This window comes from Schistocerca nitens, chromosome 2, assembly GCF_023898315.1.
Source record: "Schistocerca nitens isolate TAMUIC-IGC-003100 chromosome 2, iqSchNite1.1, whole genome shotgun sequence".
NCBI classification, from domain to species: domain Eukaryota; kingdom Metazoa; phylum Arthropoda; class Insecta; order Orthoptera; family Acrididae; genus Schistocerca; species Schistocerca nitens.
In genome coordinates, this window is record NC_064615.1 from 630544347 (window position 1) to 630557680 (window position 13334).

Sequence of the window (13334 nt, forward strand, 5' to 3'; positions counted from 1 at the left end):
CACAAGGCAAATACTGTTTAGTGTGCCAGCTCTTTCTCAGTGCAAATAATAGAAGAAATTCCAACTTTCTACACATGGCTGATATTTCACGGGAAACATAAACAGCACAACTAGACTAAATTTAAGTACGAGGGTAATCCCAAAAGTAAGGTCTCTTATTATTTTGTAAGTACATATACCTGTTTATTTATACAATGGTTTACATCAGTTTACAGCTTGAAGATTTAGCTATTTTTCGACATAATCAGCATTACTGTCGATGCATTTTTGTAGACGCTGTGACAGTTTTTGTATGCCCATGTCATACCACCGCGCCGCCACCTCCGCGGGTTTGGCGAAGAAGGATGCTGCCACTGGCGTTATTGTTGCTTGGTCTCAGGTGTAAAGTGGTATGCTCAGGTTTCGTCACCCGTGACAATTGAGTCCAGAAAGTTGTCCTGTTCGGCTGCAAAGTGGTGAAGAAATGGACGGGAAGCATCAACTCGTTGCCACTTGTGGTCCTCAGTCAGCATGAGTAGCACCCATCTTGTGCACACCTTCTGGTAGTGCAATGTTTCCATTAAAATTCTGATAGTGGTGCTTCGGGAAACCTCAAGAACCAACGTGCAGAGATCATCTAGGGTGATCCACCAATCTTCACGCATGCTTTGCTCAACCTGCAACACTGTCTCCTCAGAAATTGATGGTCTCCCACTCCTTTGTTCGTCATGAATTTCAGTCCGATCAGCTGCAAACTCTCTGCACCAATTACGAACATTTTTGACATCCATGCACGACTCACCATACACTTCCGTCAATTGGCGATGGATTTCAATTGGTGCAGTGCCCTTTGCAGTCAAAAACCAAATAACTGCGTGCAACTCACACTTGGCGGTAGCATCCAATGGGAGCTCCATTCTCAATGGTTGCCAAGCCAAAACTGAGCACGTCAGCAAGGCGTGGGCATGTTTACACACAGCGCATGAAGCACTCTTCATAACAGTGTGACCAACTGCCACACAAACAGAGTTCTGTACTTATAAAAAAAATAGGAGACATTACTTTTGGGATTACCCTCGTATATGAAGAAATGTTTGCAACTTTCACAAATGTGTCAAACAAAATTCAGTTCCATTTTTATTGTGCACAAAATACACAAAAACATGCTGACAAAATATACTGTTATAAAACTACACAGAACTGATTATTCTACATCCCCTACAATGTACCCAATGACACATTTTGTAATGTAATTAATAAGTAAGACAACAGATAAAAAACTTATACAGGGTGTCCCACTCAAACCTCCCTGATTTCAAGGACCCGGGAGAGAAAAACCACAGCAGATATGACAATGAAAAATGCATCACATTGTAGAGCATCTAAACGAATTTATATTCCCATGTCAGAAGTGTCATCTTTGCATGAAGTGAAAATGGAGACTCCACAGCAGCATGTGCAAGACGTAGTGTGGTTTGTAGAAACAAAATCGCCGATTACTGTGCAAAGAAATTATCATTGTGCGTATGAATGTGATTCACCTGATGTGAAAACAATTAAGGATGGTATACGAAGTTTCTGGCAATAGGAAGTGTTCTGAAACATTCTGGCAGTGCACGTTACAGAGTTTCAGAAGAGACAATGGACGACATCAGACAAATGTTTCTCAGAAGTCCACAGAAGTCAATTCATCAAGCATCGAGGCAACTTGATGTACCTCGATCAACATTACATCATGTAGTTCACCAGCAACTTCATATGTGTGCTTAGAAAGTGCAAATTCTGCAACATCTGATGCTGAACGACAAACCACGCCGACAACAATTTGTTGCAGATATGCTACAGCGTATTGATATGGATGCCAGCTTCCTGGAAAGATGTTTATTCTCAGACGAGGCAACCTTTCATCTATCAAGAAGGGTTAATAGGCATAATGTTCAGATTTGGGGATCGCAAAATCCGCATGTTGTCATTGAACATGTTCGTGATAGCCCTAAAGTAAACACCTGGTGTGGGCTGATGCACGACAGGATTGTTAGACCGTTCTTCTTTGCGGGACAAACAGTGTATCTGGACATGTAGGAGCAGTTTGTGTACCTCAGATACAAGACTTGCAAACCAACATCATTTGTCAACAAGATGGAGCTCTGCCGCATTGGTCAACAGCTGTTCACAAGTTTCTGGATAGGAAATTTCCCAATCATTGGATTGGACGTGGAGGACCCATTGTCTGGCCACCACATTCACCCGACATTATGCCACTTGATTTCTTCATGTGGGGATTCGTGAAGGACCGCATGTATGCGACCAAAATGGACGATATTCCTGCGTTGCGACATTGTATCACTAATGTGATTGCAACAATAACAAAGGAAATGTTATAAAGAACTTGGCAAGAAATTGAATATAGACTCAATATTCTTCATGCTACAAGTGGTTCACATGTAAGGGTGTGTTGATGATAAATAAATAAATTCTTTGAGAAGCTCTACAATGTGGTCCATTTTTCATTGTCATATCTACTGTTCCCCCCCCCCCCCCCCCCCCTGTGTCTTTGAAATCAGGGAGATTTGAGTGAGACACCCGTATTTTGGTCTACTTTATTGGGCCAGAATCAAACAATGGAAAATGCAGGCTGGAATACTAACAATATTATGAAAGGATAGATTGCTAATCACCACATACAGGAGTAACTGAGTTGTATAAAGACACAACTAAAAGGCTGTTATACATTTGAGCCTTCAGCCAAAAGGCCTTCTTCTAAAGCAGAAAACACACACACACACACGATCACTGTCTTTAACTAGTGAGGCTGGACTGCATACAGCAACTGTGTCTGATGAGAGAAGCAATCTGTGCATGGTGGGAGTAAGGAGAAGGCTGCGGCAAGGAGGGAGAGGGACAGCAAGGTGGGAATGGGGGACGGTTTGGTTTAGCGCTGCCTGTGGGAGAATGTGGGGATGGGTGGGGACAGGATAGGGCTGTTGGATGCAATAAAGTTTGTGGAGGGGGGCAGGAGGGGGAGGGGGCAAACACCAGCTTTTCTGACCTGCGCAGGCGAGAACTCTCCCTGCAACATATCTTACATTTTCGTAGCCATCCCCCTGGTCTTAACCTTCAGCAGTCCTTGTCCTTCACCCATCTGTTCCCTTCCATGCTCCCACTCTAGCACTGAAGAGCCTTCTATTCCAACCCACTAGCCTTTTCATCCTCATATAGTTCTCTTCTTTTCTGTTCCCCTTTCCCCAGTCAAACTTCACCACTGCACCTAGCAGCGCTATCTTGTCCCACCATGTCTCTGCATGCATGCTCCCACAAGTAGCACTACACATTTCCCCCACCCTACCCTGCTATCCCTTCCCTGCCCCAGCCTCCTGCTTACCCCCACCACCCACAGATTGCTTCTCACATTAGACATTTCCTGTTCACAGTCCGGCCTCAGTGGAAAGAAACAGTGGTCATGTCTGGGTTAGTTGTGGATGTGTGAATTTGCTTTAGAAGAAGGTCTTTTGGCTGAAAGCTCAAACATATAGCTCTTCCTGTGCCGGGCTGTGACTCACTATCTCTTCTATACGGTAAGTAGCAATCTACCCTTTTCATATTATTGCACTAGAATATTACACAGAATTAAATAAAAATGTAATAAAAGTTCAGGGTGTGTATGCGGACAAGAAAAAAAACATTCCGAGATTTTCCCCAGATTTTCTGTTCAAAAATACACTTTACCTAGGTGAAACTACACTTTAACCAGGTGAAAATAAATACAGACCAGGTGAAAGTACATTTTTTCTGTGTTAAGTGACAATATACTTTCCCTCTGAGCTGTAAAACTTCTCAATCCTTTGAACTGTAAAGGTTTTTATACACTAGCGTACAACTCCCAGGCACTTTGGGTAGGGGGGCATTACAGAAGTACAAATACTGACTCGTGCCACTTGATCTAGTGAGCCAATGACAACAATATTCAGATGAATTTTGTTTGTACAGCGGAAGGTTTATTTTTATGCAATGACAAAGTCACTAAAGGAGCTGAGTTTTGGGAGAAGAGAATTAAGATAGTCTTGCCTGGACATGGAAAGTAAAGTAAGTTGACACACAAATAGGAAAAGTTAATGGTTTAAATTAATATAGATACAGTATAGTTACAACAACAACCTATGCTTTAATATATAATATTGGTAACCAAATTGTTTTGCTGTTTTTCCCGAGGGTTGGTTAGGCACGTTCCTATGAGCACAGCTTAAATTGGAGCAGTTGAATATTTCTGATAACTACGATTATAAATGTCATTGCTGCGCACCGAACATTTCATGGGTCACATTGCCGAATAAATGTTTCACTGAGCACTTCGACTTTTCCACAGGAAAGCCAATTACTTGTGAAACTGCTCAAGAACACACCTCACACTTTTTTCTGAAGGATACTTATACTTTTTGCCATTGTTATTGCACAATATGAAATCTATGAAAGAACTAAAATAAATATGAAAAACTAATCTTGAAGCTTGGCCTTTTTAATGTATGTTACCATTAACGATCCATCACATACAAATCCGCCAGTGAAATTTTTAACAATGGCATAAATAGTTGGTCTTCTGGGCCCAAATTTTTTCTAAGTGATTGTTCCCCAAATTGTCAAGTTTTGAATGAGATTTAATGTTCAGTGATTTAAGAAATTTATTGCACATTTTCACAATTAACATAAATCACCTTGCATAAAAGGAAATTTGCTTTGAAAATAATGCTTCTCAAATTATCATTTGCAATATTTTCCGACCATCTTTTAGAAATGTACACTGTTGCGATGTCAAAATCCAGTTTGTTGTTGCGAAGTATAGCACACTCTTCATCCTGAAGCCTTTGACACATTTTGCTGTCAGCACACACTTGGGTCTGCACTGTGTTTAGCTGCTGTAAATGGCGCATTTTCTTTGCAACTTAAGTTTTATTTTGATGTTATATTCTCATTTGTGTTTTATTACTGTAGTGTTATCGTGCAGTGGCAGGCTGAAGTAAAATTCTTTGTCAGAGTCATCAGTTCTTACCAGCCAAAATTACAAAAATTTAATTGAAAACTAAAACAATGAAAAATTCCTTAGGTTTTCCCTGCATTTTTCCCAGATGCAAAAATTCCTGAAATTTTAAGGAAATTCCCAAGGATTTGCCTAAAATTTAGGGAAACATGGGACAATTACATATGGCTGATCAGATGGGGACCTCAAACCCATGTGTCTTAACAATGGCACCCTTTACACATAAATTCCACTGTCTTAACCACAGCACCAACAGCTTAACAAGTTCATAAAAATATTGCAATAATATCATTTATAATCACAAACAACTTATTATCATACATATTTTCCATAGCTGGAGTAACCTTTACATAATTTTCATCAAACTCAATTAGTCGCCCAAAAGATACACAAGAAAATAAAAATTTTAACGTGAAAGAAAGTTACCTATTTGTGATAAATCAAGTCGTTTCCAATTATATCCATTATGGCAAGTATCACTGAGCCCCTGTCGAATAAAGACTTCCCCTTGAGCAGTAAGTAGCCAGGCTGCCCGCAGTGTGGCAGCAAGGCACACCACTTGAGAAGTACTTGGCAACTCCAAAGGCTACCAGTGCGGGAAAAAATTGCCGACATCAGATCATTCTTACATTTGGAGCATGCAAACAAACACACAGAATTTTTGGCATTCACAAAGGAAAATGGTGATAACATGACAGCACTTAATTTACTGCTATTCACTGATGATTTCCACTTTGGTCAGTAGCTCATACTGCTAAAAATGCAATGATCAACTTCAAAAAAGGTATTCTGTAACACAATAAAGAGTTCATCACATGGCAAACTTTTGTTATCAATACTTTACACATAACAAATATAACAACTGAAATATGGTTAGCTTATTACAACTGATTATGGCATGAGCTCCAGTCATATCATAACAAGAAATTCTTAGGTAGGTTGAATTCACAATTACATGATGATAGACATCATGAAAGATTTTTGGAATACTAATTACAAACGACATTCTTCATTTATATAGACAGTTATATGAAACAGGGTGTCGGGACAACACTGTTAAGAAACTTTTGAGGGAAGTCAATCTAAGTATAAAATAATATGGCTGTCATACGTTAATGTAATATAATGTAAATAATCTTTGGACTCTGGGTGCTAGGTTCCCACTGGGTTGAGTAGCAATCTTGGCTGGGGTGAATGGTGGGAGTTCAGAAGAGGTGTAGTGTAGGGCAGGCTAGGAGAAGGATAGCAGGTCTTGCTGGGAGAAGATGCTGTAATACTGCCTTTGGAGGGTGCAAGGAAGTGGTAGGGACAGGGTGGTTGGCTGCTAGGTACATCATGAGGAAAGGGGGGAGAGGAGAGAAAATGCAAGGGTCTCACTGAAGTCTTTGCAGACCAAAATTACTCTTACCACCTTGTCCAAAAATATATCTACCAGACCTTAACTCCACAGACAACAACATAATGTAACAGACTGAGAAAAATAATAGTATACAACACGATCCATACTTTTAGTGCATTACCCTATATCAATTGCTGAGCACTTTACAGTCTTCTAACTTCTGTTTATATTTTGTCACTCATTGGTTAATGCAGTATGTGCTTACAAATGTTGCCAAAAGTATTTTGCAACCCAACTATATTGAATAAAATTAACAACAGGGTAACATCACATCAGCTTAGAAGTAGTTACTATAAAGTGGTGGAAAAGATAGCTATCCTAGATTATTTAGCCCTTGTACAAGATCATGTAAAAATGTTAGGAGCAAAAATAATTATGTAATTAAAATATAACTCAAAGTTTTCAGAAGTCATTGTTTACAAAACATGTTATGTTAAAATTTCATATAGAAAATGCATCTCTCAAAATATGTTTATGTCAAATACATTTGTATATTTTGTAAAGTTAATGTTGCACCTGTTGTGAACTGATAATTTTCCATTATAAGTCAATTACTGTAAAGATTTCTATAATCAATTTATACATTTCCAGTGTTAAGGTATTATTTACAGCACAGTAGATGTGTTCACGAATTAGCGTCTGTTTACTTTACAGATAGCACAGCAACTGTGTTCATGAAGTTGGCATCTGGTTCATGAAGTTGGCATCTGTTTAGTTTACTGTTAGTTCCAAGTTAGTAGCAGTTAATCAGGGTTGCAGTTTTTGTAAAAAGATATTTGGAGTTTATTAAATCAAAGTCATGACTAGGAAATTTAAGTATGTCATTTAATTTGAATATCGACATTTTCCCACATATAAAAACCTGGGAAACAACAGCAAGCAGGTACTGAAACACATTGTCAATGAGAACTGGACAGAACAAATACTCCCACATACCCACTGACTAGACACCTCGAGTTTTTGGGAATATGACAGAGATGGAGGTCACAATATCTGACCTTCTGACGTTACTCATTTTTGCACGTGCCACAGCAATCCACTCATTAAATACAAATGTGACCCCATGTGACTCAGTACCTCCCAGCACTAGAGCGACTGAATCACATTCTCCACCAGGGTTTTGATTACCTCTTGTCATACAATGAAACAAGAAATATTCTCCCCCCTACTCTAACAGTGGTATTCCTGTGCCCACCTTATCTATGCAATATCCTTATTCATCCATGTTCAAGCCCTGCTCCCAACACTGCACCCCAAGGCTCATACCCCTGAAAACAATTACATGCACCAAAAGAAAGGATAAGTTGTAGGACTGATGCTTCCCACACATTATAAAGGTTCAGGTAAACTACCTTCATCAAGGTGAAGCATCATTGCACTAACACAAGAATGCTGCAAAATTTTCTATATTACTACGATTTAAGGTGCATAGTGTGTGTCACAGTGGTTAGCATTGGTGGCTGTCACACTGCAGACAGTTGAAACCTGGCCACCAACAAATATTTGTTATTTATTATTTTTCCTTTTTTAAACATTCTTGTAATATCTTATGCTTGTCTTGTTTTTATATTCTGGAACATCCAATGTTTTATATAAATACTAGTATTCTGGAATATTCAATGTTTGTATAAGTAGCTGCACTCTCCATACTGGAAGACAGTTCTGCTCCAACTGTATATCAATGTCAGTAATAAAAGTGTTTTCAGTTCTAAGTGTTGTGGTTCATTGACAAGCACCTTCAGATTTGGAACCAATTATGGTTTCGATGGTACACTATCTCAGTGTGGGGTAATTGAGATGATGTGAGACCTAATGCTGCACTCTTAGCTGCTAAAACTTCCCAACACAACAGCCAGCAATCGTTTTCTTGAAAAAGTGGACGGGGTACTTAAGAGAACAAGTTCTCATTCAGCTTTAACAATAGACTTTGATGAGCTGGCCACACTGAACATATGGAATATTGTTAAAGTAACTAAGACATACTTATAATAAATATTTAGTAATTTCTTGCATTGTTGCAAGTGTACTGAGTTAGAAATATAACTGCATTGTTGCAAATACTGAGATGTCTACATCAACTAAACTAAATTGTTTATTTAGTATACTGATCACAGTTAGCAAGACAAAGATGGCTCAGCAAAGTCAAAAACCCATGTGATCATATTTTAATATGCCTATGTGTTGAGCAATAAATGACCTTTGTATTCCTTAAAACATAAGACAGCATAGCAAAGTGTGACCTCATCTGTAGGAATAAGTTTCTGCAGGATTGAAGAACTGAATTTCATAAGAGATAAACAAAATGAAATATAAATTGGGAATGTAGTACTCTCATGGAGAAATTACTGTACTGGTGTCCACACGAACTCAAAATATTTCATAGATTTTGTTCTAAACAATTCCTTTTGTTTTGTTTCAGGTGCTAATTAATTATCAGAAATGACTGCAAATCCAGAGAGAGCCCAACACACAGTTTGGTATGCTGAAATGAAATCAACATTCCTGTCCAAAGATATTTCTGACATGAATTTGAAATTCAGCCAAAAGACATCAAGACAATTAAGGCTTCGTATGACAAGTTTGTAGCCAATGGAAGTGTAAATAGACAGGTCCTGCATAAAACACATATGTGGTACAGGAGAAAAGAAAGATTTCCAAAAGAAGCACATGAAGGTCAGTTCGTCAACTATCATGAGCACTAAGTATTTCTCAATCAACAGGTCACCAGCTACTGCGCAACAGTTCACCAGCTACTGTGTAGACTTCACTTGCATTCTTACAAGTTCAAATTGTGCAAACACTGAAGTGAAATGACGTGCAGCTTCACCAACAAATTTGCTGTTGAGATGGTGGACCAGTCTGGGCAAATCATCAACTATCTAGGAAATGTTTTCCCTGAAAAAGCAAGTTTCCAACACGTGTGATGGTTAGTTGGCACAACATTCTCATTTAGGGTTCAGACACCCCCACCCCACCTCGAGTTTTTGGGAATATGACAGAGATGGAGGTCACAATATCTGACCTTCTGACGTTACTCATTTTTGCACGTGCCACAGCAATCCACTCATTAAATACAAAAACACTGCTAGCTGGATAACCAAGACTTCATGATTGTCAAATCACTGAGCCTACCAAATCATGAAAGCATCCAAATTTTGTTGAAATTACTCCCAAAAAGACCAATAAGTTTTTTTTAACTCAATGAGAAGTAATGCACTTGGTGAAGAGGAATATTTGTGCAAAATATTAGGAGGTTTTTTCCTTAGTAATGTTGAATAAGTTTATGTACAATTATCTGTTATTAAACCTTAAATACACAAACATAACAAATAATTAAAAGCATTCTCATTGTACACCAGTTATCAGCTGCATCTACACCATTTGAATTTGAGACCAACTTCATTAGAAACTTTGCTGATAGATGAATGGTACAGGCTTCCACACCAGTGAGAAGAATTAGATATCATAAATATAATGTCTCCTTAGGAGTCAAAACATGAGCACTCATTATTTTGATCTTTTGTGCTACACACTTCTTATATACAGAGTGAATGCTATTATTTTTGCCTCATTTTGTTTTTATTATTAGGACTTCTCTGTTGAGAGAAAATAGTCCAATATTAAATCATTATTTTGATATTTTGTGCTACACACTTCTTATATACAGAGTGAATGCTATTATTTTTGCCTTGTTTTGTTTTTATTATTATGACTTCTCTGTTGAGAGAAAGTGGCCCAATATTAAAAAAATACTCTTACTTCAGAGTAGAACATCATCACACAAATTTATCAGAGAATATTAATTTTGCTTTGCTCAAAATAATTTAAATGACTGTTTGTTTTTCATGCACACTGCTACAAAACTGTAAATATTAGTAAAATTACTTTTTGTGCTCTATGCACAATGATCATAAAATTTTATAACACATAAACTTACCTGCAAATTATGCAGATCTGGTGATGAGCAATAAAGATTGCCATCCCGTGAGAACAACCACAACTGGCCTTTATCCTCATGTATGCCTTCAGCACTCACCATCTGCCATTTAATAGCTGGGTACAATAACCTCACATTCACTCCATTCCACTGATGACCTATAAGAAAAATAGTGGTTAAATGTTGTTGACTCATTTAATACCAGCAGACACACTTGTCATGCTGTTCTTTACAGTTATCTAATGCTCTGCTTTTTACAATTACTGTTGTTATCACCACCCATCACCACCACCACCACCACCACCACCACCACCCACATCTATCTCCATACTTCACATGCTACCTTGCAATGTGTGGCGGATGGTACTTTACACACCACTCTCACTTCCTCCCTTTCCTCCTCCAGACATAAATGGTTCGCAGGAAGAACAATTGCCAGTAAGTCTCCATTTGTGCTCAAATCTGTCTAATTTTGCCTTCATGGTCTTTCATGAAATATATGTAGGAAGAAGCAATATATTTATTGACTCTTCTAGGAACGTACGCTCTCAGAACCTTAACAGTAAATCACACTTTGACGCAGACTGCCTCTCTTGCCTAGTCTGCCACTGGAGTTAGTTGATCCTCTCCATGACACTTTTCTGCTTTTTAAATGAACCTATAACAAAAGATGCTGCCCTTCTTCAGATATTCTCTACTTTCTCTGGCAATCCTATCTCATACAGATACCATACTGACAAGGTATATTCAAGTATTGGTTGAACGAGGGTTTTGTAAGCTACCTTCTTTGTTGATGAACTAGATTTCTTGAGGATTTTTCCAATGAATCTGAGTTTGGCATCTGTTTTTCGTGTGATTAGTTGTATGTGGTGGTTCCTCATTAAATAACTCTGTACATATACTCCTAGGTATCTTATTCGAAGTAACTGCTTCCATTGATTGTTCTGCAATCATGTAATCATACTATCCTCACTCCTCCACAGAATCAACACTTTCTCTTCTATCTGTTTCACCTGGTTCTCCTCAGTCCAGCATCCCACCTTCCTGTACCTGGGCCTGCATCTTTCAATAACTCCACAAAACCTCTGTCCATATCTATCCTATTAACCATCAATTCCATAGCTGCCATACATTCCACAGTATAAAGCTTCTCTCTCCTTAGTCTGGTCACCCACGGACACCGCATCTGCAGTGACAAGCAATGCCTTGCCCAGCTTGCTGAGCGTCTTTCTAAGTCCTTTACACGCAGTCATTGTTCTTCAAACCTAGTCCACAAACAGAACTCCCATGCTACACCCACACATGCCCTTAATCCTCTGAGCACACCATGAACTTGCTGCAACAGAGCATGACCCTAATTACTCAATATCACTGTGGACTGGGACAACTAGTTATTCTTCTCTAGGACTTCAACAACTTACCATTGTATCCAGGAGTGAAGAAGATCCCACCCACAATCCTTGCACTCCTCTCAAAATAGAATTCTGCCATCCATCTACCCTACAAATGATCTTGGTCCATCCTTATGCCACAACCACTTCCTACCCCTTGTCACGTGGCTCATACCCATGTGGAAGATGCAAGTATTCACCCACTCATATGTACAGTTCCATCAGAGGCACTCTCTACTGCAATTGCTGCACAGCCTTTTATGTGGGTACAACCATCAATACGCTGTGCATCCAAATGAATGGCCATGATCAAACTTTGCCCAAAAATGGGATTGACCGTCAACAGCAGAACATGTTGCTAAGCACAATATGCTTGACTTCAACAGATGCTACATAACCCATGCCATCTGGATCCCCCTCATACCAGCTTCTCTGAACTACACAGATGGAAACTGTTGTTCCAATCCTACAATCCCTCTGGCTTCAACAATGTCCACTAGACCCTGTCACACCCATCTCCATTTGTGTCCTCATTCTCTCTAGTTCACTCAGTCTACACTCACACCCTGCTCTGTAAAGTCTCCCTCACTCTCTATTCAATTCTTCCCACCAACGACCCCCCCGCCCCCCCCCCCCTCCCCGGCCATCCCTCCTTTATTCTGTACTAGTTATCCCTGGAGGAGGACATTAACCAGTGGCTAACAATACTTTCAGTCTTGTTTACGTGTCTACCACTCTTGCAACATCTCATCTTTATGGGGAGACGTTACCTTTACTCACTCCATTATTCACAAAACCATTACGAGTTGTGTTATTTGAGTTTGTGGAGACCACTTTCTGCCATGGAGAAGCTAGGGAACTACTCATATGTGTTCTGACATACATGACAATGAGTTGTACAAGGTGCCTGTTATTCAGTGGTTCACCTCAAGACATCCAGTCATCAGCATGTAGCACAGCTTGAAATGAAGATTACAGCTTAACATCCCACTGACAATGAGGTCATTAGAGAAGAAGCACAACACGAGTGGTGAAGGAAATTGGCTGTGTCCTTTTCAAATGAAACATCTTGGCATCTGCTTAGAGTATTCGGGGAAATCACAGAACACCTAGGTGTATATAGCCAGGTAGGGATTTCATCCACCATTCTTGTGAATGAAAGTCCACTGACTTTGTCACTGTGCCACCCTGCTTGGTAAAACATCTTGAGTATGAGGTTCTTCTTATGTAGCTTTCTGTCATCCTCGTGACACAGGAGTGTACAAGAGTCTCAGTTAGTGTACAACATACCATAGCAACTGAACTAAATGACACTGTTGTGACTGATAATTCACAAGTTGCAAGTACTTTTATGTCATTCTACAAAACTTTCTAAGTGTAGCAGCAAAAATGGGATTAAATGGTTCAGTTGTGGAAGCAACAGGATATATGCAAAATGTCATTCCACAAAACTTTAAACAACCAAAAGAAGCACCAACATCCTTCAGTGAAATTAATTGAATTTAAAAAATTGTAAATAACAAAAGCTCCCTTGGTGTTGGAATTTCAAACATAATTCTGAAATCTTGTTTCAACTTAATACACAATGTCCTTAGT

The 13334-nt window shown here is 39.1% G+C and overlaps 1 protein-coding gene across 2 annotated transcripts in view; it reads right to left on the bottom strand.

The window, feature by feature from the left end:
* Positions 1–13334, bottom strand: part of LOC126236737 (uncharacterized) — a 225451-nt gene that overhangs the window by 63929 nt on the left and 148188 nt on the right. For both annotated transcript variants that reach the window (XM_049946267.1, XM_049946269.1), the window contains exons 12-13: positions 10348–10505; positions 5438–5597 (exon numbers count right to left, since the gene is read on the bottom strand). In XM_049946267.1, coding sequence (XP_049802224.1) covers positions 5438–5597; positions 10348–10505 — 318 coding nt within the window. The remainder of the gene's footprint in view (positions 1–5437; positions 5598–10347; positions 10506–13334) is intronic.